This window comes from Oryctolagus cuniculus, chromosome 7 (genome assembly GCF_051225735.1).
Source record: "Oryctolagus cuniculus isolate XC-2025 breed Fujian yellow rabbit chromosome 7, ASM5122573v1, whole genome shotgun sequence".
NCBI classification, from domain to species: domain Eukaryota; kingdom Metazoa; phylum Chordata; class Mammalia; order Lagomorpha; family Leporidae; genus Oryctolagus; species Oryctolagus cuniculus.
The window spans coordinates 44,931,533-44,958,677 of record NC_142873.1 but is presented as its reverse complement, the minus strand read 5'-3'; the positions used below and the strand labels follow the sequence as shown (position 1 = coordinate 44,958,677).

Below are 27,145 nucleotides of genomic sequence, written 5' to 3'. Positions count from 1 at the left end.
ACCTGGAAGAAGCTCCTGGCTCCTGGCTTTGGATTGGCACAGCTCCAGCTGTTGTGGCCATCTGAGGAGTGAACCAGCGGATGGAAGACCTCCCTCTCTCTCTCTCTTCCTCTGCCTCTCTGCAACTCTGCCTTTTAAATAAACAAATAAATCTTTTAAAAAAAATAAAATGAAATTGATGAAGGCTGAGCTTTACTTTTGCTTTGATTGTTTAATTGTTCAAGTTATTGTGTGTGTTTGTGTATAGTTGTGACAAAAAGTAGGTTGTGGGTTTTCTTCCAGTAGTTTTTTTTTTTTTTTAAAGATTTATGTATTTATTTGAAAATCATAGCTACGTGAGGCTAGCGCTGTGGCGTAGAGGGTTAAGCCTCCTGCAGTGCGGGCAGCCCGTATGGGTGCAGATTAGAGTCCAGCTGCTTCACTTCAGGTCCAGCTCCCTGCTAATGCGCCTGGTGAAGCAGTGGAGAATGGCGCAAGTACTTGGACCTCTGCACGCACATATGAGATTCGGATGAAGCGCCTGGCTCATGGCTTCAGCCTGGCGCAGCCCAGGCCATTGCAGCCATTTGGAGAGTGAATCAGCGAATGAAGATTCTCTCTGTCTCTCCTTATCTCTCTGTATTTCTGTCTTTCAAATAAATAAATAAATCTTTTAGAAGAAGAAAGAAAAGAGTTAGAGAGAGAGAGAGAGAGAGAGACAGCTCTTTGTCTGCTGGTCCATTCTCCATGGCCATAATGGCCAGCAACTGGGCCAGGCAAAGCCAGGGGCTAGGAGCTTCAGCCAGCCCCCTTTTTTTTCCAGTAGTTTTTAGCTTTTAGTTTTTTTTTAGCTTTTAGGTTTTTAGATTTTTTTTGATTGAACTCTATTGGTATTTCTTACTTTTTATTGTAATCCTACCTTTTTTTTTTTTTTTAGAAAAAGATTTATTTATTTGAAAGGCAGAGTTACAGAGAGAGAGAAGGAGAGACAGAGAGAAAGAGAGAGAATCCTCCATCAGCAAGTTTACTCCCCAAATGGCAGAAAGGGCCAGGGCTGGGGCAGAATGAAACCAGGAGCCAAGAGCTTCATCCAGGTCTCCCACATGGGTGCAGGGGGTGAAGTGCTTGGACCATTCTCTGCTGCTTTTCCAGGGGCATTAGCAGGGAGCTGGGTGGGAAGTGGAGCAGCCAGGACTCAAACCAAAGCCCATATGGGATGCGGCACTGCAGGCCAGGGCTTTAACCCACTGTGCCACAGTGCAGGGCTGCCCCCCGCCCCACATTTGTCTTTTAAAGAAAATTAAACCAGGTAGGCTGTTGACTATAGAACTCAAACATAAGCCATCCCATTAGCTCATCAAAGCTGGGCTACTTAATACATTTATCAAATTATTTTATTACATTTATCAAATTGCTATTTCTCCTAGCACTGTCAGATTTTTTTCTGAGTGGTCTTTTACCAATAGAAACACCAGCACAAGAAAGGGCTCCATTTCTGACTCCAGGGTAGAGACACCCACTTTTACATCGAAACTTTGAGGGTTTCTTAATTGCCTTGAGCATTGTATCAGGGAACAAAATACCTAGTGGCACATGTTGTCCATTTTCTCTAGGCCAAATCTGACAATTTCATGGCGATAAAAAATCAAATTTTGGGGCCGGCGCTGTGGCGCAGCGGGTTAATGCCCTGGCCCGAAGCACCGGCATCCCATATGGGCGCCGGTTGTAGTCCCGGCTGCTCTTCTTCCAATTCTGCTCTCTGCTATGACCTGGGAAAGCAGTAGAAGATGGCCCAAGTCCTTGGGCCCCTGCACCCATGTGGGAGACCCGGAAGAAGCTCCTGGCTTCTGGCTTTGGCACAGCTCTGGCCGTTGTGGCCAATTGGGGAGTGAACCATCGGATGGAAGACCTCTCTCTCTCTCTCTGCATAACTCTGACTTTCAAATAAATAAATAATAAGTCTTTTGTTAAGAAATCAAATTTGTAGAGCCAGTGCTATGGCATAGCAGGTTAAGTTGCAGCTTGCAGTGCCAGCACCCCATACGGGCACCAGTTCGAGTCTCGGCTGCTCCACTTCCCATCCAGCTCTCTGCTTATGTGCCTCGGAAAGCAGCAGAAGATGCCCCGAGTGCTTGGGCTTCTGCACCTACCTGGGAGACGGAATGAAGCTTTTGGCCCCTGGCTTTGGCCTGGCACAGCCCTAGCTGTTGAGGCCATTTGTGGAGTGAACTAGTAGATGGAAGATCTCTCACTCTGTAACTCTACCTTTCAAATAAATAAATAAATTGTTTTTAATCAAATTTGGGGCTAGGCATTTGGTGCAGCAAAAGAGATGCAGCTTGGAGCACCACCACCCCCTATGGGAGCACCACGGTTCAAGCCCTGCCTCCCCTCCCATTTCTGTTTTCCTGCTAATGCTCACCCTGGCAGTCAGGAGGTGATGACTCAAGTGCTGGGGCCCCCGCAGCCCTGTGGAGGACCTGGACTGAGTTCTGAGCTCCTGGCTTCAGCCTGGCCCAGCCCTGGCTGTGGGCATTTGGGCAGTGAACAGCAGATGGGAATTCTGTCTCTGTCTCTCCACATTTCATTTTTGCTTTCTTTTTTTTTTAAGATTTTATTTATTTATTTGAAAGGCAGAGTTACAGAGAGAGAGGAAGAAACACATCTTCCATCAGCTGGTTCACTCCCCAGATGGCCGCAATGGCTGGGGCTGGGCCAGGCAGCCTTTCCAAGGCCATTAGCAGGGGGCTGGATCAGAAGTGGAACTGCCAGGACTTGAACTGGCACCCCCATATGGGATGCCAGTGCTGCAGACAGCAGCTTAGCCCACTACACCACAGCGCCCCCTACATGTGTTTTTAAAGCAGCAAAATTGTCTCATGAATTTTATTTGTCAATTTTTTTTTTTTTTTTTTGGCCAGGCAGAGTTAGTGAGAGACAGAGAGAGAGTTATAGACAGTGAGAGAGAGACAGAGAGAAAGGTCTTCCTTCCATTGCTTCACCACCCTAATGGCCACTATGGCCGGTGCTGCACCGATCCAAAGCGAGGAGCTGGGTGCTTCCTCCTGGTCTCCCATGCAGGTGCAGGGACCCAAACACTTGGGCCATCCTCCTCTGCCCTCCTGGGCCACAGCAGAGAGCTGGACTGGAAGAGGAGCAACCAGGACTAGAACCCGGCGCCCCAACTGAAACTAGAACCCGGGGTGCCGGCGCCGCAGGCGGAGGATTAGCCTATTGAGCCACGGCGCTGGCCTTAAAGTTTTATTTATTTGAAATGTATAGAGACAGGGGCTGGCACTGTGGTATAGCAGGTTCAGCTGCCATGTGCAATGCCAGTCATTACATATGGCTATTTGAGGAGTGAACTAGTGGATGGAAGATTTCTCTCTATATAACTCTGCTTTTCAAACAAAATAAAATAAATCTTAAAAAAAAAATAAGTGTAGGGGCTAGTGCTGTGGCGCAGTGGGTTAAAGCCCTGGCCTGAAGCACCGGCATCCTGTATAGACACCGGTTCTAGTCCCAGCTGCTCCTCTTTCGATCCAGCTCTCTGCTATGGCCTGGGAAAGCAGTGGAAGATGGTCCAAGTCCTTGGGCCCCTGCACCCATATGGGAGACCTGGAAGAAGCTCCTGGCTCCTGGCTTCAGATTGGTGCAGCTCCAGTTGGGGAGTGAATTGACAGATGGAAGACCTCTCTCTCTCTTTCTTTGCCTCTCCTCTCTCTGTGTAACTCTGACTTTCAAATAAATAAATCTTTTTTAAAAAAAGTGTAGGGGCCAGCATTGTGGCATAGAGGGTAAAGCTGCTGCCTGCAATGCTGACATCTCATATAGGTGCCAGTTCAAGTCCCAGCTGCTCCACTTCTGATCCAGCTCCCTGCTAATGCACCTGGGAAAGCAGAAGATGGCCCATGTGCTTTACCCCTGCCACCCATGTGGGAGACCCAGATTGGCCCAGTTGCAGCTAATGGATAGAAGGTCTCTGCCTCTTCGTCTCTCTCTATAACTCTTTCACATAAAATAAATCTTAAATAAAAAGTACATAGAAAGGGGCATGGAGCTTAAAAAAAAATGTGTCAGTGGGTAGGTGGGAGCTGTGGCATGCGGCTTAAGCCACACTTGGAACACCAACATCTCACATGGGAAGAGTCTTGTCTTAGCTTTGGATCTAGCTTCCTGCTAATGTACCTGGGAGGCGGCAGATGATGGCCCCAGTGCTTGGGTTTCTGCCGTGATTTGGGGAGAGCAGGATGGAGTTCCTGGCCCCTGGCTTTGGCCTGGCCCAGCTCCAGCTGTTGTGGGCCTTTGGGGAGTGAGCAAGCAGATGGAAGATCTCTGCCTGTCTCTCCCTCTCAAATAAATTAACTAAATAAATAAAAACTTAAGGAGAAAAACATGTCTGTGGGTGGCATTTGACACAGTAGTTAAGGCACTGCTTGGGATGCCTGCATCCCACATCTGAGCGTCTGGGTTTGAGTCACAGCTCCTCTCCTGATTCCAGCTTCCTAAGGCACACCCCAGCATGCAAAAGTTCAACTTCCTGCTAACGCATACCCCAGGATGCAACAGCTGATGGCTGCCTGACATCTAGCCACATGGGAGTCCCAGGTGGAGTTCCTGGATCCTGGCTTCAGCCTGGTCCAGCCCTGGCTGTTAGCACATTTGGGGATTAAATCAGTGGATAAGAAATCTGTGTATGTGTCTTTCATATAAATAAATCAGCTTAAAAAGGCAAACAATGTGGAAGGGGGCTATATATGCTTAAGAGAACAGTGCATTGAGCCTAAATGTTTTGGTGGTGGTTCTTTTACAGGTCAATATTTTTGCCATCTTTATTCAGTAGTTAAGAGTTGTTTTAGAGGCCAGAGTGTGGCACAGCAGGGTTAAGGGGCTGTTTGCAACACTGACAGGCATCTCATATGGAGTGCTCTTTGCAGTCTGCTCTGCTGCTGTGTTGTTTTTTTTTTTTTTTAAGATTTATTTATTTATTTGAGAGGCAGAGTTACAGACAGAAAGGAGAGGCAGAGAAAGGTCTTCAATTCCCTGGCTCACTTCCCAGATGGCCGCAGTGGCCAGAGCTGAGCTGATCCAAAGCCAGGAGCCAGGAGCTTCTTCCAGGTCTCTGATCATCTTCTACTGCTTTCCCAGGCCATCAGCAGGAGCTGGATTGGAGAAGGAGCAGCTGGGATTCAAACTGGCACACATATGTGACGCCTGCGCTGCAGGTGGAGGCTTAACCTACTATACCACAGCACCGGCCTCTTCTCTGCTTCTGATCCAGCTCCCTGCTGATGTGCCTGCAAAAGCAGCAGATGGCTGAGTACTTGGGCCCTTGTCACCCACGTGGGAGGCCAGATGAGGTTCTGGGCTTCTGGTTTCAGCCTGGCTCAGCCCTGGCCATTGTAGCCGCTTAGGGAGTGATTCAGCAGGTCTCAGCACATGCGCGCTCTCTCTCTTCACTCTCAGGGGCCAGCAGTGTGCTGTAGCAGGTTAAGCCTCAGTCTGCAGTGCCGGCATCCCATGTGGGTGCTCGTTTGAGACCGGGCTGCTCCACTTCTGATCCAGCTCTCTGCTAATGTGCCTGGGAAAGCAGTGGAGATGGTCCAAATGCTTGGGACCCTCCACCCACGTGGGGCACCTGGAAGAAGCTCCAGGCTCCTAACTAGGCCTGGCCCAGCTCTGGCAGTTGGCAGCCATTTGGGGGAGTGAACCAGCAGATGGACAGTCTCTCTCTCTGTCTCTGTCCCTCCTCCTCTCTCTCTGTAAGAGATAAATGAAAAATAAATCTTTAGAAAATATTTTTAAAAGAGTTGTTTTTGTTATAAATTGCTTTTTCTGTTTATAAGTACTATCCAAAGACTATGTTAACTGACCATTGAGCCTGGCACATAGTAGATACCCAATAAATAATAAATAATAATAGTAAATGAATCTCTTTCGTGTCTCATTTTCTTTCCCTACAAAAACAGATAAATGGGATGGACATTTGGCACTGCTTGGTACGCCTGCATCCCAGACGGAGTACCTGGGTGTGAGTCCCAGCCGTGTTTCTCTGATTCCAGTTTCCTGCAATGGCTTAAGGACTTGGGTCTCTGTCACCCACACAGATTTGAGCTCCTAGCTCCTAGCTTCAGTCTGGCCCAACCCTGGCTATTGTAGGCATTTGGGGAGTGAACCAGCTGATGGAAGACCTCTTTGTCACTCTCCCTATCTGCCTTTCAAATAATAAAAATATATAAATATTTTTTGTTTGTTTAAAAAAGGGCAGGAATTTGGCGCAGTGCTTAGGTTGCTGCCTGGGATGCCCATATCCCACACTGGAGGGCCTGACTGAGCGCCAGCTACCCACCTCTGATCCACCTTTCTGCTAATGTGCACCCTGGGAGGCCGCAGGTGATGGCTCAAATACTTGGGTCCCTGCTACCTGTGTGGGAGACCCAGACTGACTCCTGGGCTCCCGGTTTTGGCCTGGCCCAGTCCTGGCTATTATAGGCATTTGGGGAGTGAGCTAGCAGATAGAATATCTTTCAGGGCCAGCATTGTGGCGTAACGGGTGTAAGCTGCCTCCTGCAATGCCAGCATCCCATCTGAGTGCCAGTTCCTGCCCCCAGCTGTTCCAGTTCCATCCCAGCTCCCTGCCAATGCACCTGGGAAACAGCAGCAGATGGCCCAAGTGCGTGGGCCCCTGCACCTATGTGGGAGGTCCAGAAGAAGCTCCTGGCTCCTGGCTCCTGGCTCCTGGCTCTGGGCTTGCACATTCCTGGCTGTCGTAGCCACCTGGGAAGTGAACCAGCGGATGGAAGATCTCTCTCTGTAACTCTGACTTTCAAATAAATAAATGAATCTTAAAAAAAAAAAAAATCTCGGTATTTCAAATGAAGTGAAAAATAACTAAATAAAAATTTCTAAAAATTCGAAAAGCGTGAGGGAGGAAAACCAGACAGTGATGCCCACCACACAGGGAAATGCCCATGTGGCAGAATGAAAGAAGCGGGCACCGGGCATCAGGCAAACGCCAGCTCCTGTTCCTCCCCGGCTGGCGTGTGAGAGTCCCTCTCCGGCCACAGGTCCTGTGTGCAGGAGGAGGCTCTGCAGCGCCGCCCTCGGGAGCCCACGTGCAGCGAAGACGCGCAGGTCCTCAGGACCTGCTACCGCCTGCTCCTCACGGAGGAACCAGCTGGAGGAGGGGTGGGGCCGGGCCGGGCCAGTGCCACAGGAACCCACACTCGAGGGGCATGAACTGGATTTGAGTGGAGAGAGAATTTGGATAATAAAGCAACGCGTGCAAGGCAGGGACGTCTGTGCAAACGGTGGCCTTTAATGCTGACAAAGACCGTGCAGAGTGAGAAAACTTCAGGCTGCCGCCAGGCCAGCCTCTCCCGGGGCCCTGACCTCTGATCCAGTAACAGACTCATTCGTGTTTGCTTGAAAACCCAGGGCAGGGCTGGGGCCCGAGGCCGCCCGTGCCTCCCCGCCTCCTCCCTCTCCGCCTCCCTGCTCACCTTCTGCCACTTCCTCAAGGCTCGCTCCTCCCTTCTCCCTGCCTCTCATTTCCCTCGCTTCTTCCTTTCCTCTCTCCTTCTCTCCTTTCTCCTTACCATCTACCCTCCTACCCCTCCTACCCCTCCAAGGCCCTCAGCCCCGCGCGCCCCAGGTCCGGCCGCCTGGCGTGCGGAGGGGAGGCCCGCCCGGTCCTCAGCCCAGGGAGCACTTGCTGGCGTTCCGCTTGTCGCCGGTTTTCAGCTGGGTGCCAGGGGTCTTGCTGCCATTTCCCTGGAGCGAGAGAGAAGGGCCGGGGCAGGGTGTGAGTGGGGCGGGAAGCCGCCGAAGTCGCCCGCCCCGGCGGGGAACCTGAGCGCTCCGCAGCTGTCGCTCCCAACACAAGAGCAGCCGCACCCGGCGCAGCGGACCCAACTCACCGATCTGCGGCCTCCAGACTTGAGCAAGATGTCCCGGGCCAGGCAGCTGAAAGCCTACAGGGGGGAGGGGAGGTGGGCAGAACGGATTGTGGGGGTAATGAATCTGTCGTGCACTATTGCATCTATGGAGGGGGCGGCTCACCTCATCCACATTCACGCTGGACTTGGCACTTGTCTCGAAAAACCGGATTCCATGCTCCTGGGCCAGCTGCAGCGGGTAAAGTGTGTGTGTGTGTGGGGGGGAGGAGTTGGGAAAGGGTGGGAAGCCGAGTCCTCAAGTCCTCCATACCCGCCCAGGCGCAGGAGGCCCTGCCTGGCGCTCACCTTGGTGGCCTGCTCCTTCCGCACCTTCCTCTTGGCCTCCATGTCACACTTGTTCCCCAGCAGGAGGCGCTCGACCCCAGCAGAGGCATTCTGGGGGCAAAAGGGCAGCACAGGCGAAGTCGGGGTTCTGCCCGCGCTACAGCGCCCCTCATCCTCCAGCAGGGTCTACACAATCCTCTCACCTCCACCTCCTCCGGGGAGTCCTACCTCTTTGATGCTTTTCATCCAGTTCTGAATGTTCTCGAAGGATTTCTCATCTGTGATGTCGTAGACCAGGATGATGCCCTGGAAATGGCATCATTGTCTTGCTTAGGCGTCCCACTGCCTGCTAAGTGCCCTGCAGGTCCCTCTCGGCTCTCTAAATGCTGGGCCACCGTGGGCCGCCCCCACGCCCCCCATTGTCCCTGCGCCAGCCCCACCCTCTGCTCCTAAAGCTGCAGGCATTGTCTTGTGGCACCAGCCCTTCAGCAGGCACGGGCTTCCATACCATGGCTCCGCGGTAGTAGGCAGTGGTTATGGTCTTGAACCGTTCCTGGCCAGCCGTGTCCCTGAAGAAGCAGGTGTCACAGGGTGGGATAAAATCGGGAGTTTTCCAAGGGGAGAAAGGAGAACCCCCCCCCCCCAAGAACTTAGCTTTTGCAAGCTGGGCATTTGATCTAGTGGTTAAGATTCCATGCATCTCATATCAGAGCGCTTGGCTTTGCCCCCTTGGCTCAAGCTCTGGATTCCAGCTTCCTGCTACTGCAGACGCTGGGAGGCAGCAGCGATGGCTCAAGTGCTTGGGTTCTTGCCACCCACGTGGGAGCCCCGGATGGAGTTCCCAGCTCCTGGCTTTGGTCTCTGGCCCCTTGAGGGCATTTGGGGAGTGAACCAGCCATGAGAGGTCTCCCTGCCTCTCTGATAAATAAAACAAAAAGCGAAAAGTAAAGACTCCAGCTTCTGCAACACAGGGAGACTGGAAGGCCGGACACATGGAACAGTACGGGGGAAGGGATGACAGATGTCGCTTGTCGTGCTGTTTCCCTTCAAGAATCTTACATGATGTCCTATGTTCCCGACTGGTCTGACCATGCGCTCTTGGTGTGCTTTTTGTTTTAGTTTGTTATTTTTTCATGAGAAAGGCAGAGAGAAGACACAGAGATCTCCCATCCTCTGATTCATCCTCCACTGCCTGCAGCACCCAGGGCTGGACCAGATGAGTGGGGAGCCAGGAGCTCCATCTGGGGCTCCCATGTGGGCGGGAGTGACCCAGTCACTCGGACCACCACCTGCTGCTTCCAGGTGTGCATCAGCAGGAAACAGGGGCAGGGGCTGGGGGGTGTCAGGGGCTGAGCTGGACTTGGAGCCCTGAGACTCCGATGGGGGAAGTCCCATCCTAAAGGCCATGTCCAAGGTGTCGCCCATTTATCCGTTGACTGCTATCTCCATGCCAAGCACTGTGTAAGGCTCACTAGCTGTGTGTGTTATTTTATCCAACCTGCCCTATGCACGTGAGTCATGCCTTAGTGTCCTCTTTAACAAGGGAAGACACGGCTTTGGAGAGGCCGGCTGGCCAAGCAGAGTCAGGGGGCAGAATCAGCATCTGAGTCCCAGTCTGCTCTCATCTGTCACATCCTGATGCTTCTCCCAAGCCTCGGGCCACGTAAACACCTGCTTGCTTTCCGGGCCTACCAGAGTCTAGAGAGAGAGCACCGGACTTGGGGCTGCGGCACCGGACTTGGGGCTGCGGCTTGCGTCTGTTTAACTGCTTTGGAGCCTGTTTCCAGATACTAGCTCAACAGACACCTGTTGCCGGTGTCAGAAAATGCTGGGGAGCCAGGGAGGCAAGAGCGGGACGCTGAAGGTGGTCGGGAGGCAGGAGGGAAGGACACGGAGGGCAGGGGTCGCAGGGGCCCTGAGGAAGCCTTGGCCAGGCGGAGAGTCTCTCACCAGACTTGCAGTTTGATCTTCTTCCCCTCTATGTCCACGGTGCGGATCTTGAAGTCGATTCCTAGCGGGTAGAAGGAGTGCACGAGCTGAGGCGTGTGCACGTGGATGCGCGAGTGTTAACGTGTGTGCTGGCAGAGCCAGAACTTAATTCTGCGGGGAAGGTGACCGCCCAGCAGCCTTGTTGGAAGAGGCCGGCAGCTTTATTTGTGGGGTCAGCTGACCCTCTGGACTTGGGGTGTCTGGATTTGGGGACGTGGGGGCTCAAGGGGGAGAAAATCCTGCCGCTGACAACTTTCTCAGTCCAGCCTCTCCCCGCCCCCAACGCGGACTTTCCCGTCCCTGTTTCCTGAGGGCTCTTTACCCCGGGCGCCGCGGCCCCTGCTGGCCCCGGGGATAAGGAGGAAGGGGTCAGGTCCCTGGTGCCGGCCTGTGGGAGCGAGCTGGTGGGCCAGGCTCGGAGCCAACGAAGTCTGAGGCGAGGCTGAGCTGGGAAAGGGGCGTTTCTCTTGCCCTTTGTCAGCGGTGTGGTCCTGAGAGTCTCCCACCCCACGCCGGCTCATTTCCCAGGCCAGAGGAGGTGGGGGCAGATGGAGGGGGTTGGGGAGACCCGGTTCTTCCCGGCAGGAACGCGGGCGCCTCCCGCACGCCCGCTGGGGCCCTCTGAGTCACCAGGCTGACTCAGAGACCCCGAAAGTCCCCTTCTCCCCGCCCTGCCGGCCGGGCAGACCCTCCACAAGCCCCTGCCCGAAGCCTGGGCAGTGACCGCACGGCAGGGGTGGCAGAGCTGCCAGGGGACGGAGTGGCGCTCAGTGGACGGAAGTGGCCGGCAGCACTGGGGACAGGCTCCCGGGAGGGGCGCAGGCATTGTGGAAAGTGGTCTCAGGCGTCCAGCGCCGAGGATCGTGAGGGCAGAGCCGCGCCGGCGCGGGTGCGGGGAGCCCGGGGTCGGGGGCGTGGGCAGCACCCGCCACGCTCGGCGGGAGCGCCCGAGGCAGGGGTGGAGGGAGTGGCGCTTGGGGACCCCCGAGGACGAGGCTGCGGCCCGGGGGCTCACCGATGGTGGAGATGTAGGTGCTGTTGAAGCTGTCCTCGGCGAAGCGAATGATCAGACACGTCTTGCCCACCCCCGAGTCCCCGATCAATAGCAACTTGAAGAGGTGGTCGTAGGCTTTGGCCATGGCGGACACTGGGGGCGCCGGTGGGCGGGCAGACAGAGCCGCCGGCCCCGGGCCGGACCAGGAGGAAGTTTTCCTCGCGGTCCGCCCAGGCTCCGGGAGCTGGCGGAGGCGGCGCCGCGCTGTCCCCGCCCCCTCGGCCGCCCCGCGCCTCCGCTGGCCCGGCCCGCAGCCCTCTGCCAACTGTTGCTCCCCTCCTTCGGCCTCGCTCTTCCGTTCTGGGGCCAGAGGGGCCGGGGTGAAGGGAAAGGGGGTGTAACCTCGACGCCCACAGCCGCGGGGCTTTGGGTCCGAGGCTGAGGATGGACGGTGGGGAAGGCACCGGGAACTGACCGGAGTCGGGGGCGGACTTTTGCAGGGGAGCTCGCGGCCTCCTAGGGGCTGAGCGGATGGCGGTCTTAGAATTCTGCAGTTCCAAACCCTTAGTTCCGCGAATCCCAACTCCCTTTGAAAAAAGCGGGAATGCCCAGAGGTGGAGGTTATTTGTTGAGTCAGTCTGCCCCCTGGTGGGACAGAGTGGAAATTAACGCGAATGATAACAGAATCGCCCGGTTACACCCCAAGCGCACACACTGGCCAGCGAGTGATCTCTGCTTAGGGAGCTCAAGACGATAGAAAACGTCTTTCTTCATATGGACTTTTAAAACAGATTTATTTGAAATGCAGAGTGACAGAGCCAGAGGGAGAGACGAGAGGGAGAGATGGATACCGTGCATCACATGGTTCACTCCTCGAATGTTTGCAACGGCCAGGACCAGGCCAGGCTGAAGCCGGGGGCCTGGACCTCCACCCCGGTCTCCATCTGGGCCACCATCTGCTGCCTTCCCAGGTGCAGTAGCAGGGAGCTGGATCTGCGGGACTGCAATATGGGACGGACAGCTTCACCCCCCGGGGCCACAACACTCCTGGATCTTCTAACATGGTCCTGCTGGGGCTAGTCCTCCTGACTGCTTAACGAACAGGCTGTGACTCTGCAGCTTTGGCAACAGAGAGGCTGGAGTATGCGGAGCACGGCTATAAAGAAGCAGGTTTATCTTGGTCTTTGGAAAAAAAACCAGGCAGAACACCTGCTTCTTTAGTGGTGGGACTAGCAGCGTCCCCAGTGAAGGTGTGTGCTGGCTGCGGGAAGGCATCTTTGGCTCCACTTACCCTCCTTGCAGTGTTCACCTTAATGTGATACCTCCTTCGACACAATGTTTCAATCTCCTTCTTCCCTTCTCTCTCCTGTCACAACCCGTGAGTCTTCCCCATTTCTCCTCTCTGACAAAACTATGCTCCCCTGTCCTTTGTTTTTTATTTTTTTGACAGGCAGAGTGGACAGTGAGAGAGACAGAGAGAAAGGTCTTCCTTTACCGTTGGTTCACCCCCCAAATGGTCGCTACAGCCAGCGCGCTGCGGCGGGTGCACCACGCTGATCTGAAGCCAGGAGCCAGGTGCTTCCTCCTGGTCTCCCATGCAGGTGCAGGGCCCAAGCACTTGGGCCATGCTCCACTGCACTCCCGGGCCACAGCAGAGAGCTGGACAGGAAGAGGAGCACCGGGACAGAATCCGGCGCCCCGACTGGGAGACTGGGACTAGAACCCGGGGTGCCGGCGCCACAGGCGGAGGATTAGCCTAGTGAGCCGTGGCGCCGGCCAATTTGTAAATTTTTTAAATTTTTATTTATTTGAAATGTGTAGAGACAGGGGCTGGCACTGTGGTATAGCAGGTTCAGCTGCCATGTGCAATGCCAGTCATTACATATGGCCATTTGAGGAGTGGGCTAGTGGATGGAAGATCTCTCTGTAACTCTGTTTTTCAAACAAAATAAAATAAATTAAAAAAAAAAAAAAGTGTAGGGGCCAACGCTATGACGCAGTGGGTTAAAGCCCTGGCCTGAAGCGCCGGCATCGCATATAGGCACCAGTTCTAGTCCCGGCTGCTCCTCTTCCAATACCGCTCTCTGCTATGGCCTGGGAAAGCAGTAGAAGATGCCCCAAGTCCTTGGGCTCCTGCACCCACGTGGAAGACCTGGAAGAAGCTCCTGGCTCCTGGCTCCTGGCTTCAGATTGGCGTAGCTCCAGCCGTTGTGGCCATCTGGGGGAGTGAATCAACAGATGGAAGACCTCTCTCTGATCCAGCTCCCTGCTGATGTGCCTGCAAAAGCAGGACAGAATCCAGCAACCCAACTGGGACTAAAACCCAGGATACCAGCGCTGCCGTTGGAGGATTAGCCTAGTGAGCCATGGTGCTGGCCATTTTATTTATTTATTTATTTATTTATTTATTTGAAAGGCAGAGTTTCAGAGAAAAAGAGAGACAGACTGAGAGATCTTTCCTCTCCGCTGGTTCACCACCCAGATGGCTGCAATAGCTGGGGACAGGCTGAAGCCGGGGGCCAGGAGCTTCTGCTGGGTCTCCCACGTGGGTGCAGGGGCCCAAGCACTTGGGCCATCTTCTGCTTTCCCAGGTCATAGCGGAGAGCTGGATGGGAAGTGGAGCAGCCAGGACTTGAACTGGCATCCACATTGGGATACTGGCATCACAGGCTGCAGCTTTCCCTGCTGTGTCATAATTGCTCTTACATTTTCATGGCTCGTCCTCATCAAAATCTGCTCACCATTTTTCATCGTATTTTGCCTGCATCTGGACTTTCCATCCCTAGCAATGTACTACCCGCTCTTCGCATGCGCTGTATTTGTGTGGCATGTACCCTGCTGTGCTGGAGCCTCCCCATGGTTCTCTCCCCTTGGCTCTAATCTCAAAGCAACAGTGTCTTCTACCCTCCTTGTTTGTACCACCTTCATTCTGCTTGTGGGATCTACATTCGCAAACTTTTTTTTTTTTTAAAGATTTATTTATTTATTTGAAAGATAGGCAGAGGCAGAGAGAGAGAGAGAGAGCGAGCGCACTTCCATCCGCTAATTCACTCCCCAGATGGCCACAACGGCTGGAGCTGTGCCCATCTGAAGCCAGGAGCCAGGAGCTTCTTCCGGGTCTCCCATGTGGGTACAGGGACCCGAGGACTTGGGCCATCTTCCACTGCTTTCCTAGGCCATAGCAGAGAGCTGGATTGGAAGTGGGACAGCTGAAACTCGAACTGGCACCCATAAGGCACTACAGGCAGTGGCTTTACCTGTTATGCCACAGCGCTGGTCCCTCATAAACTCTTCCCACAGATCTTTGCATGCTTGGCCATGTATCTTTCAGATCCTGTGGTTTTTAGCTGGGACTGGTTTTTATCGACTCATTGAGAACAGACTGTGCACATTCTCTCCCCCTCCCCCGAGTTTGTTTATTTGAAAGTCAGAGATGGGTGGTGGTGGGGTAGACAAATGGCCACAACGGCCAGGCCAGGCTTGAGCCAGGCTAAAGTCAGTAGCTTCATCTGGGAATCCTACGTGGGTACAGGGGCCCAAGGACTTGGACCATCTTCCACTGCTTTCTCAGGCCATTAGCAGGGAGCTGTATTGGAAGTGGAGCAGCCGGGACATGAACCAGTGTCCATAAGGGATGCTGGCACTGCAGGCAGCGGCTTTACCGGCTATGGCAACTCCGTTCCATGTGCCCCTTTAGTGGTTAGGCCATGGTGGGATGTATTCACATGACAGAAGCAAAGATTACAAATCAGGGCTGCCTTCCAGAGAGCTGGTTATTAAAACTCAACCAGCACACCCTTGCCTGGACCGCACACTTCTTCCCCTTGGAATTAACAAGGCCCCCAAGTGACATTTGGGTTACCTTTGTTCTTTCTGACAAATGGACATCTGAACCCTTTGATCATTATTGTAGCAGGCAATAACGATCCTTTCTTTTCATTCTCTGGTAAAGGCAGTGCTGCCAAGATTAGAAATCCTGGGGAAGACCAAGCAGTGAACACGTGGAGATGCAAATGGACACAAATCTTTGAGAGACTTCTCAATGTACATTCCAGGGTGGGAGCATCTGGCCTACCAAGGCCACCTCAGGAGGGATTCAAAATTCAGTAAATTGGGGCCAGTGCTGTGGCTAGTGGGCTAAGCCTCCACCTGCAGCGCCAGCATCCCATATGGGTGCCAGTTCGAGTCCCACCTGCCCACTTCCGAGCCAGCTCTCTGCTATGGCCTGAGAAGGCAACATAAGGCGGCCTAAGCCCTTGGGACCCTACACCCATGTGGGAGACCCGGAAGATGCTCCTAGTTTCTGGCTTCGGATCAGCACAGCTCTGGCTGTTTGGGGAGTGAATTAGCAGATGGAAGATTTTCTCTCTCTCTGTCTCTCTCTCTCTCTGCTTCTGTGTAACTTTGCCTTTCAAGTAAATAAAATAAATCTTAAAAAAAAAAAAAGAAATTCAGTAAACCTACAGCAGGCTGATTTTCTTCTTTCTTTTTTTAAAGATTTATTTATTTATTTATTTGAGAGGTAGAGTTACAGAGAGAGGGAGAGACAGAGAGAGGGTCTTCCATTCACTGGAGCTGGGCTGATCTGAAGCCAGAAGCTTCTTTCCAGCCTCCCACATGGGTGCAGAGGCCCAAGCACTTGGGCCATTTCCCACTGCTTTCCTAGGCCATTGGCAGGGAGCTGGATCAGAAGTGGAGCAGGCGGGCGCCGCGGCTCAATAGGCTAATCCTCCACCTTGTGGTGCTAGCACACCGGGTTCTAGTCCCGGTCGGGGCACTGGATTCTGTCCTGGTTGCCCCTCTTCCAGGACAGCTCTCTGCTGTGGCCCGGGAAGGCAGTGGAGGATGGCCCAAGTGCTTGGGCCCTGCACCCCATGGGAGAACAGGAGAAGCACCTGGCTCCTGCCATCGGATCAGCGCGGTGAGCTGGCCGCAGCGTGCCAGCCGTGGTGGCCATTGGAGGGTGAACATATGGCAAAAGGAAGACCTTTCTCTCACTCTCTCACTATCCACTCTGCCTGTCCCCCCACCCCCCCCCCCAAAAAAAAAGTGGAGCAACTGGGACTCAAACTGGAGTCCATATGGGATGCTGGTGCCACAGGCTGAGGCTTAACCTACTACACCACAGCAGCAGCCCCCAGCAGGCTAATTTTTAAGTTGATAATTTTGTGTGACCTGTTAGTGATGCTATAAATCTCCACATGACCCTTGGCAGAAGAAAGGTTTCCCAACCCTGGCTACTCTTAACTCAACTATTTGATTCCCAGGGACTTGCCACAAATACAGTCACATAGGTACAAAGGAGTATGTGTGTACATCTGTAAATGTAGGTACACAGATGTGTCTCTAGGCCTTCACAGATCTATTTGTATGTGTGGACATATATATGTAAAGATATATTCGGCTGTATTGAAACATATTCTCTTAGACAATTTATTTAACTTCTCTGGGCAGCAATATCAAAATCTATACAATGTGTAACAACCAAAGAGTTTCTGTGAAGATGAACATATTTAAAGCAATCAGTAAGTACTGAATTCATGTTTATTTATTTATTTTAGTTTTTTGAAACACAGGGTGGCAGAGAAGGGGTGGGGTGGGAGGGAGAGAGAGAGGGGGAGAGAGAGAGATATGGATCAATTGATTGACCTTCCGTTGGCTGTGTCAGCCCTCAAATACCCACAACAGCCAGGGCTGGGCCAGGCTTAAACCAGGAGGCAGGAACCGCATCCGGGTCTCCCACATGGGTGCAGGGACTCCAGCAGTCCAGGCACTCTCTGCTGCCTCCCAGGCACCGTAGCAGGAAGCCAGACTTGGACGCAGTAGCGGGACCCTAACGGGGCACTTCCACATGGGATCGAAGCTGCGGCTTCCCCTGCTGCACAACAGCAGCCCTGTGTTTCATTTTTTTAAAAAAAGTGTGCTCCCTTGGGCAGCACATATACTAAAATTGGAACAATACAGAGACGATTAGCATGGCCCCTGCGCAAGGATGACACGCAAGTTCGTGAAGCGTTCCATAAAAAAAAATTGTAAAAAGATTTTATTTGAAAGAGTTACAGACAGAGAGAGGGAGAGACAGAGAGAAGGGATCCGAGGCCAGGAGCCAGGAGCTTCTTCCGGGTCTCCCACGCGGGTGCAGGGGCCCAAGCACTTGGGCCATCTTCTACTGCTTTCCCAGGCCACAGCAGAGAGCTGGATCAGAAGACTAGCAGCTGGGCCTAGAACCGGCGCCCATATGGGATGCCGGCACCACAAATGGAGACAGCCTACTACTCCCCAGCGCCGGCCCCCTATGTTTGATTTTTATTATTTTTCTTCTTCAAAGGGAAAATATTGGAAGAAAAGATAATGTTTTAACAATGGTAAATCCTAGTAGTATTCTGGGGTGGAGAAAACATAAGGAAGACTTTGTTTTTATACCCACATCCAGAGCTGCTAAATACGGCTGGGTTGAAACAACCGCAACCGGGGGAGGTTCTGGCACACTGGCTGAGACGCGGCTTGGGGCACCCACACCAGAGTGCCTGAGTGCTGCCACTCGTTGCTCCACTGCAGATCCCAGCTTCCCGCCAGGGCGTTACGCCTCTCTCTCTCTCTCTCTGCTTTTCAAATAAGTAAATAAAGTAAGTATTAGTGCTACAGTTTGATTTTCAGGGGTGGCTGAGGAAAGCACCATGGCGAGCGAGCAAGCCACACCTGGGACTTCTTCATTAATTTTCAGTTACCACTATTCCTTACCATTATTTATTTATTTGAGAAGCAGAGCGCCCCCATCCGCTGGCTCACTCCCCAAATGCCCGCGATGGCTGGGGCTGGGCCTGGAACTCAGTCCGGGTCTCCCACCTACGTGGGAGGACCTGAGCCACCACCTGCTGCCTCCCGGGGTGCGCCTTAGCAGGAAGCTGCAACCGGGGGTGAGCCAGCCTGCGGGGGCACCGGACACTCAGATACGAGATGCGGGCTTTCCAAGCGGTGTCTTCAACACGGCACCCACCACCCCGCCACGCACTACAGTTTAGAAGTATTTCATTTCTTGGCCGAGCTCTAAGCCCACCTCGGGATCGCCAGCTTCACTCTCGTCTCAGGACTGTCCGCAGACCCTCCAAACATGGCCGCCCCCTCGCGCCTCACCGCAGACGCGCGGCGAGCAGGACCTTCCCAACATGGCGGCGCAGGGCGCGCGCGTCACTTCCCGCGCGGGGCCGTATATAAGGGGCAGGATTTCCGCTTTCGCTCCTTTCCGGCGGTGACGACCGACCCACGCGAACATGCCTGTGAGTTGTAGGGTCCCGGCTTCGGCGGACGTGTCGCCCTTCTGTCCGTGAGCCGCCCTCGCGCCGGCGTCGCCCCTAGCGGGTGCCCCTTCACCGCCCGCGGTCCCGGGGGGCGCAGCGGCCCGCGGGCCCCCGCGCTGGCGGAGCGGGGAGGCGATAAGATGGCGGCCCAGCTGCGCAGACACCGGGGGCGGCGGGGGGCGTCCTCGCCGGTGTGTGGCGGGGGTTGTTTGATCGTCTGAATTCCTGCACCTCTGCCCCTTTAGCTCGCAAAGGATCTCCTGCATCCCTCTCCTGAAGAGGAGAAGAGGAAACACAAGAAGAAGCGCCTGGTGCAGAGCCCCAATTCCTACTTCATGGACGTGAAGTGCCCAGGTGAGGCGGGGCCCTGCGCCGTGCCGCGTCCTCGGAGCGGCCCGGCAGCCTCCGGTTCTTGGTTTCTAACGCTGCCCGGGAGCGTCATAACCTGCGGACGGGTCCTTCCGCGAGATGAGGGTTGGGAACACGACACTGGATTGGGAGGCATACGGGTAATTCAGGGAGAATGCTAATTCTTAAGTTTTTTTTTCCTAGGATGCTATAAAATCACCACGGTTTTCAGCCATGCACAAACGGTAGTTTTGTGCGTTGGCTGCTCCACTGTCCTCTGCCAGCCCACAGGAGGAAAAGCAAGGCTTACAGAAGGTGAGTGGCTTCCTTAGGTCTTGGGGTTTGAACCTTCTGGTGAGAGTGGTCATGTAGCAGAAGCATTTTTAGACTGACTTGGACAGAGGGTGCGATTTTTTTAAAATAGATTTACTAGAAGCCATATGTTGATCTGAAGAGTATTGTCCACACCCGGTACGAAGGGGCGCTAAAGGGGCTTTATGTGGGCTCAGGGCAATGGGATCTAAGTGGCACGGGCACTGCAGGAGTTGGAAAATGCAGATGCGTGTTGTGTTTCCGGGTGGATCACTGGGCATCTGCTTTGTGGGGTGGGGGGCAGTGGGGTGGGCAGGCGGGCTGAGCCAGTGACCCTCTGACCCTTTCTGCTTCCAGGATGTTCCTTCAGGAGGAAGCAGCACTGAAAGCACCCTGCGCCAAGATGAGTGGGAAACCTTCCCAATAAACACGTTTTGGATATATCCTGTTTGTTGTCTTGTTTAACTGCTAGGAAGTTGCTGCCTCAAGTATTCAGGGACAACCGAAGAGTGGAATACTAGAGTCTCTTGGGGCAAGTAAGTGGCCAAGTACTTAAAAAAAAGTCCATTGGGGACATTTTTATCCACCTAAGCTCATTAAGAGACTACGATTTTAAAAAGAGATGGAATACAATATAAACGTTTATGTTTTCTTAGTATCGAGAACTGACAGCCTTTATAACACAAACACCTATTTTAATTAAAAAATAACAAACCCAGTCTAGGGTCCTTTATTGACGGCCTGTGTGGGGCCTCGCTGTGTGCTGCTGGGCGGCCTGGCAGGGAAGGGCAGTTCCGGGGGGCCTGGCCAAGCACGGGTTAGTGCCTTATGCTCCATAACCAGTGCTGCAGCCGACTCTGGGCCAGTGGGGCTTGTTGATTGGTGAAGGGAGGAGGAGAGCATGGAGAAACGTAGGAACCTAGAAGCCAAAGGGGAGAGGGGAGGACAGGTTGAGTAAATGAAACGTTCATAGCAACTTGGAAAGGTGAGGACAGCAGCGTACCTGGCTGTGGTGTTGCTAGAGTGGGCACGTAAACCACTGGAACGGTCTGCAGCTTGTTCAGGAAGGCGTTGTATGCTGGAAAGAGGAGCAGCAGCTGTCACCAAAGGCCTGACTGTTGGAGGAAGGCTTTGCAGAGCAGCATCAGCATGGGAAGTAACGCTGCACAGTAAGGAGTCCTCTGCGTGTGGGTTTTAGATGTGGGTTCAGCAGCAGCAGGTGGAGGCTGTTGGGGGCACCATACTGAACATGCAGACACGTCAATGGTTCCTGAACACTGGTGTGACTGCGTCCTTACTGTTCAGTGCTAGCTATTACAAGTAGTGCAGAGATGATTTAAAGAACATGCAAGATTGTGTGCCGGTTCTGTGTAAACACGGTTTTCTGGAAGGGACTTGAGCATCTGGGTTCTGTTGTGGAGAAGATCCTGGAGACCCAGGGAGAGCTGTAATTTCTGTGTCTGAGGGGCGGAGCCTGCTCTCATCTGCTGATTTTTTCCCTAGTATTTGACATGGACGGGGCTGAAGCCCCGCAGGGTCAGCTGTGGAACCCAGGTGCTCTGATGAAGGCCTGGTTGTCTTAAGTGCTGGGCTCGATGCCCATCCCAACAGCTGTCATTTAACAGTAATACGTTACCATGGGGAATTTTGACTTATCCCAGTTTAACCCGTTTTAGAGTATTTTTGCCAGTTTTTGAGAAGATTGAGGGAAAACACAGGGCTGGTAATAGTGCTGTTGTATAGAACCAGCTGTGATTTTGGATGCGCTGTTAGCTTAAGGGTTAGCAGGGATGGCTGTTCTGAGGTGTCCATCACATCAGTGATAGTGTCTTGCTAGTAAGTTGAGGACCTTGAATCTTTCAGGTGGTTGGGGCTAGGGAAGCTATCTGGTTTCAGCTGCTGAAAATAATTGTGGTTGTACATCACGAATTGGATGAGATCTATGTCCTCATTTAGTTTTATGAGAAAATGAAGGCAGTTTGCTGGTCAGAAGTCCACGGTGGTAAATACACTCACCTAGAAAGATGAAAGCTGTTGATGCCAACATTGCGAAAAGGGTGAAGAAAAGGATCTGGTAAGAACCGATGAACCGCTTGATGACTCCGGAATCTGCACATTGTCCTATGCATGGTTCGTAACCAAATGAGATAATTATTAAATAACATACCTAGGGCATTTAAAGCGTAATCAACAGAGTAACAGAAGTACTGATAACTCAGGCCTCAGGAAATTGTTTTGCTTCTCAGCAGAGAGAAGAGACCTTCAGTGCAACTGTACTTGATTGCTCCACTTTCTGGCGTCCCAGCTCCTGAGTGATAAAATCCCCCCGACTCCTGAGCTGGCACTTCTTCCTCAGGTGTAAATCCTTTGCCACCTTTCCCTCTCCTTTGCACTTTAACCCAGGCGATGGCTGATTCAGTTTATAGTTGATTGCTCTGACCTGAAACACTCTTTAGATCCGCAACAGCCTCTTCAGGCCGGGGAGTCCCTGGTCTCTTCAGGATATATTTCTAGGAAGCACCCCGACCTACCGATTCTCAGGAAAATGTCAGACTCGTATCTCTGAAACATTTGCTCATGTCATTATTCAGCGCTTATAAATGAACAAACTCCAAATTGAATTTTTTCTTCCCCATACGAGCACATAACAGTATTTGTCTTGTTCGGGTTTATTTTACTTAACATACTTATGAACTCTTAGCTGGTCTCACTCCTCACTGTAATATTACTCTTCACACTATTTACAAACAACTTCACTTGGAAGAATTTGAGGTTGCCTAAAGTACACACTGGAGGGTTCTCTACACTGAGCCCTGACCAGGTCCCACTGTGTAAACCTTTGGTCTTTCTATTGTCTGAGTCGGAGTCCAAACAAAACTTGGATGGCAGATTACTAACTTTTCTAACGTTCTTGCGTGCACTGGTATGTTGATACTGAATTCTTGTCTCCCCAGTCTGGCTGTGTCTTAAATTTGATTTATGCAACAGGAACTTGCTGCATATGCCAGCAGGCCTGTGTGTGCCTCTGAAAGCTGAAGATGGGACTGGATATTTGCATCCTGTCCCTCCAGCCCACCATGCTTGTGCGCTCTCCCTGCCCCCACCTCCCCCCGCCCCCGCCTGCATTCCTCTCTACCTCTAAGAAGTTTAGGGTGCTCAATTAATTCTTTATGCCATAGGTGATTCTGGCAGCTGAGAAAATGAATCTTGGCTCAGAATGATGCTTTTAAATGCATAAAACACCTGGGAATAAAATTTGATTTACGTACAGTTAACCAAAAGAATAAGCCTAGTTTCTGACATGGTCATATTGTATAGTTAGCAAAATGTTAAGCCTAATTAGTGATCAGGAACTGAATTAAATATAATTACTAATAGCAACAAAAGTGCAGGTGCAAGTCTGGTTAATTTATCTGGGCTCTTGGTGACAAAAGGAGTGCTAACTTGGTTAACTGAAAAGTTGCAGGCTCTCCTTCCCTCCAAGTTGGGGTCCATGGACTCTACAGCCTGGCCAACAGGTGAGAGTCCATGTGGTGGGACCTGAGCATCCAGTTTCCTCAACTTCCTGGAGTAAGTGGAGTTAGAACAATGCAGGTAGTGCTTAGACTTAACCAGTACATACGAGGTAGCCGTGAAAACCAAACCTTTGTTGTCAGGTGTTGTATAGCTTTCCACCCAGTGTGCTCCCAGTAATTGAGAAATTTTGTCCCCCTTGTGGGGAAGTGGATGTGACAGTATCAGGGGAAATGGTTCTCCAGCTTTTGTAACGCCTCCTCACATAACTGTTCCCATTACATCCAAACATAGCAATTTCTAAACTAGGTAATGGCCTGGATTCAGGGTTTCTGGAAGCTAAGTCTTGTTTAAGGGTTTTCAACATTTGTCCGTTGCCTAATGGCAAAAGAGCTGCTAAAACTTGAAAATGTCAGGAAGTTTAAAACTGGGATAAACAGTATGTTTACAAAGCTAACAAAAACGTGGGTTAAGTATACAATCTAGGGTTAAGAAAGCTACCTCCGGGTTCTGTTTTGGGTAGGTTTGGAAGTTAGCAATACTCCAGATAGTTTGCGTAGTCTTGGACAGGTGCTGAATGCTTCCCATTAACAAAGCCGTGAGTAATACATTCTATCTTCTTTCCCCTTTAGATTAAAAATAGGAGTCCTGAATGCTCACCTGCACCAGACTTATCCTTCATAACTCTCACTACCACAGCCTCACTCTGACTGGTGAGCACGCAGGAAATATTGATGAAAACTGGTGATGCCATCTGCTGGAAGGAAGTGAAGTTGACCACTCTCACAGGGTAGACGGCCAGGCCAGGCACCAGGGGAGAGCGCCTGTGGCCAGAGACCACTAGAACTGGGGAGCTGGGGGAGACCTTGGAGGAAAAAAATAAAAGAGCACTTGTTTGAGAGAAGAATATGTTCCATTTTCAAACATAAAGGAATTATCAAGATACGGATGGCTAGCTAGTCAGCTGGCACCTCTTGATGTATTAAAAAGATCAGGGAAGAAAATGAGCTGTGTGAGTACAGTGACTGCAGAGGAATTTGAACTAGAATCCTAAGGATTGTTTTGCAGGAGGCAGTGGTGTTGCCAGGAAGACAGTGCCCATACATTGCTGACTTGCAGCCTGTCTGGCGCTGTGAAGGGCACAGGATGGCTTTATTTGATTTAAGAGTTTCCCATGGTGATTCATACTAGGAAACTGGTTTCTCTTTGACCCTTGGAATGAGAATGGAAAAAATATCCTATTTTCAAATCCCTGATCTCCTGTTTTAATTCCTTAACTTACCTCAAGTTTCTCAAGAACTCTGTCCACTCCCAGTACTCTTATCTCCCCAATGTCTTGTTTGTGACTTAGAACCAGTTCTGACTGGTTGATGTAAAAGGCTGGGGTGAAAGGAATGAGGATTCTTTGCATTCCATTCTTGCTCCGTTCGCTGACCAGTGTGGCCCACCCATAGACAGAGGTGTCAGCCACGCTGAGGGCCTGGAGCAGCTCCCGGGACTGCTGCCGAACCTTGATTAGGCAAACATAAACCCCTGGGAAGAAAGGGAAAATTGAGCCAATTTAATTAGGCATAAGAAGGAAAAATGGTGTGCAAGTTCAGCAGAAGGAAATGTGAAGCCAGTGTTGAGTATTTCAAATCAGCACATTATTGGCAATTGTGAGAATACCAAAGAAAAAGACCTAGGGAAAAGCAAAGCCAAATGGTAAGTTAGTGGGTCAGGGAATGCTAAATAATAGAATATAAGGATGGCAATTCAGGACTGAGGCTGAGTAAAACAAAGTTTTATGTTGGTGACATTGGGAAAGGATTTGTGAAAGACAAGTTTGAGGGTGGTTTAAACTTATCAGATTACTTCTTGAGGTCCTTACAAGTTTGTTTTTTATTTGGAAGGCAGAATGACAGAGGTAAGTCTTCATCTGCTGGTTTACCCCAAAAACACCAGCCAAGGCTGGGCCAGACCAAAACCAGAAGCCAGGGACTCCTTCCAGGTGTCAGGAATGCGGCATCCCAAGTGATGGATTTAATTTCTGTGCCACACACCTACCCCATTTGTTAGCTATCCTTTGACATGTCTGACATCTGTTGTGAGATCACTTCATACGTGGGAGTACCGCAGTTGCCCATTCCTACCCAGTCATACATTGTCACTAGATACCTAAAAACTGCATCTTTTTAAAAGTTTTAAAATGTTCACTTCATTTGAAAGACATTTATCCACTGGTTCACTCCCCAGATACCTGCAAAAGCTCAGGCTGGACCAGGCTAAAGCCAGGAGCCAGGAACCAGGAATTCCATCTGGGTCTCCCATGTTAATGACAGGGGCCCAAGCAATGGAGCTGTCATCTGCTGCCTCCTCGGGCATGCAGTAGGAAGCGGATTGGAAGCAGAGGAGCTGGGACTCATCCATGTACTCCATATTGGATCCTTAACTGCTATGCCAAATGCCTGCCCCTTTGATCATATTTTTTTGGGGAAAAAGCCCAGGGTTCTGTGTTGTCTGGGACGTACTGTTTGCGTCTGGCATGCTCCCGGTCATGCGACTAAATGTCATTTTTCTTTCTGCTCTAGCATGCCACATTTATCTCTAACTCCGTGTTAAGAAAATTAATAGCTTGATTGTCTCCTTGTACCTCTAGCTCCTGTCCTGGTACCAGGTATCACATGCGGTGCCCAGCAGTTTGCAGAGTGAGCTTTCCGTTGGGGGTGGTTCAGACTGCCTGGCCTAGGAACAGAGGCTCTCCCGTGGTGTAGTACCACCCTGTGTCTGCTTTTCATTGGACCTGAATCCTTTTACATCGTTTGAGTAACCACCTATTTCTCTTCTGCACTTGTTAATAGTACTCTGGAATATCTTCCAGTTAAAACATGTAATTGCTGCTACGTGCTGGGATTAAACACGATAGAGCCTCCTAGATGTAATGGGGACTAAGTGAATTCTAGAAAAATTCTAGGCATGTGTTAAACGTTTGTAGAATGGGTTGAACACAAATATTGATTGAAAGATTCCATAGTTTTATACTCAAAACAGATGAAACTGGCAAGTATAAACACAGTCCAGTAGGAAAGTAACAAACAGGAAGGCAAAAGGGGGAACCAGATTCAGCTGGTGGAACCCACCTTTTTCCATGCTGAAGTCTGAATGAACATGAAAGACTTTGCTTGCAGGAATGTCTAGCAAAGTATTACTGAATTGGACGTGGCATAGCAGGAGGGTCTCTGGAAGAAGGACGTCTGTGATGGCCAAGGCCTGACTGGTAGTACAGGACCCTGAAAGGCAGAACATAGATGTCATTGACAAGCATTTGTAGAAGGAGGAAACATTATATAGAGGCAATTTGGTATAAAAGCAACAAAGACGGTTATTTCTGGCAGGCCCTGCTGCTGTCAAGATGGAAAAATGAGTCACCCTTGCCTCTTGCCAGTTTTTGAATGACTACAGTTGGGGCTTCCATTATCAATGTCATAAATAGTGGTGTCTTTTTTGTTGCTGCTGTTAACATTTATTTGAAAGGCAGGGGGAGAGGGAGATCTTCCATCCTGTGGTTCACTTCCAATGGCTGCAATGGCCAGGGCTGGACCAGGCTGGGGCCTAGAGTTTCTTCCAATTCTCCCACTTGGGTGGCAGGAACCATGGTACTTGGGCCCTCTTCTGCTGCTTTCCCAGGCACATTAGCAGGGAGCTGGATTGGAAGAGGAGCAAAACCAGCACCTGTATGATATGCCATTGTCACAGCAGCCTAACCTGCCACACCACAAGGTCAGCCCCAGATGGTGACTTGTTTCAAATAATTTTGGGAGTAAGATGACAGGGGAGTTGGGTAACTATTAAGAATAAAGCACTGGGGCTGACGCTGTGGTGTAGCTGGTGAAGCCACTGCTTCCTTCAGGGCCAGCACCCCGTGTGGGCACCAGTTCAAGTCTTGGCTGCTCCATTTCCGACCCAGCTCCCTGCTGATGTGCTTGAGAGCTCAGTGGAAGGTGGTCTAAGTCCTGGGCCCCCGTGTTCATGTGGGAGATCCAGAAGCAGCTCCGGGCTTCCGATTGGCCTAGCTCTGGCTGTTGTGGCCATTTGGGGAGTGAACCAGTGTTTGGAAGATCTCTCTCTGCCTCTGCCTCTCTGTAACTCTGCCTTCCAAATAAATCTTAACAAAAAAAAGCACTACAGGTGGGAGGTAGCTTTTAAATCTAGAAAGGTTTGTTTTCTATAACTAATTGTAGGATTCAAGCCAAAAATCTCCAGAGCTTTATCACAGTGGTGCCTCACAGGAGGCCTGATACCATGGTTGGTTCAGCTCATTGTGTGGAACCAGGATCCTGCTCCAAAGCTTTGCCTCTGCACGGTTTCTCTGGTTCAGTTTGCTGAAGCTCGTTTTCATCACTGATAGTCTGAATCATTTGCAGTCTACCAGCAATATCAAAAGGACTAATGAAAGATATTTCTCAACAAAGTAGGTTGTGATTTTAGAAAGATTCAGAGGTAGGGCTTGC

The 27,145-nt window shown here is 51.5% G+C and overlaps 3 protein-coding genes, 1 long non-coding RNA gene and 1 other non-coding gene across 6 annotated transcripts in view; 3 read left to right on the top strand and 2 right to left on the bottom strand.

Moving 5' to 3' along the window:
• Positions 1-7,276: 7,276 nt before the first annotated feature.
• RAB13 (RAB13, member RAS oncogene family) lies at positions 7,277-11,728 on the bottom strand. Of its 2 annotated transcripts, none has more exons than XM_002715478.6 (8): positions 11,206-11,728; positions 10,152-10,212; positions 8,710-8,770; positions 8,430-8,507; positions 8,223-8,312; positions 8,041-8,106; positions 7,899-7,952; positions 7,277-7,752 (listed from the first exon to the last, which is right to left on the bottom strand). In XM_002715478.6, exons 1-8 carry the CDS (start codon positions 11,327-11,329, stop codon positions 7,675-7,677), a joined length of 612 nt encoding a protein of 203 aa, XP_002715524.1. In that variant the 5' UTR covers positions 11,330-11,728; the 3' UTR covers positions 7,277-7,674. The 2 variants fall into 2 exon arrangements, with proteins under 2 accessions (XP_002715524.1, XP_069933787.2); XM_070077686.2 differs by having other exon boundaries at positions 8,710-9,119; positions 11,206-11,439.
• Positions 11,729-17,104: 5,376 nt separating this feature from the next.
• LOC127493793 (U6 spliceosomal RNA) lies at positions 17,105-17,211 on the top strand. Its single transcript, XR_007924337.2, has one exon. It is a non-coding gene; the product is annotated as a U6 spliceosomal RNA (small nuclear RNA).
• Positions 17,212-18,422: 1,211 nt separating this feature from the next.
• Positions 18,423-19,586, top strand: RPS27 (ribosomal protein S27). Its single transcript, XM_002715476.6, has 4 exons — positions 18,423-18,461; positions 18,728-18,836; positions 19,035-19,145; positions 19,500-19,586. Exons 1-4 carry the CDS (start codon positions 18,456-18,458, stop codon positions 19,526-19,528), a joined length of 255 nt encoding a protein of 84 aa, XP_002715522.1. The 5' UTR covers positions 18,423-18,455; the 3' UTR covers positions 19,529-19,586.
• Positions 19,498-27,145, bottom strand: part of NUP210L (nucleoporin 210 like) — a 126,625-nt gene continuing 118,977 nt past the window's right edge. Inside the window, exons 35-40 of the mRNA XM_002715340.6 lie at positions 25,775-25,924; positions 23,938-24,188; positions 23,316-23,520; positions 21,159-21,263; positions 20,146-20,220; positions 19,498-20,061 (exon numbers count right to left, since the gene is read on the bottom strand). Of these exons, the coding sequence (XP_002715386.4) occupies positions 19,961-20,061; positions 20,146-20,220; positions 21,159-21,263; positions 23,316-23,520; positions 23,938-24,188; positions 25,775-25,924 (887 nt within the window). The 3' untranslated portion in view covers positions 19,498-19,960. The remainder of the gene's footprint in view (positions 20,062-20,145; positions 20,221-21,158; positions 21,264-23,315; positions 23,521-23,937; positions 24,189-25,774; positions 25,925-27,145) is intronic.
• Positions 21,135-23,559, top strand: LOC149125505 (uncharacterized). The gene is made up of 3 exons (XR_016210600.1): positions 21,135-21,272; positions 21,389-21,498; positions 23,288-23,559. It is a non-coding gene; the product is annotated as an uncharacterized LOC149125505 (long non-coding RNA).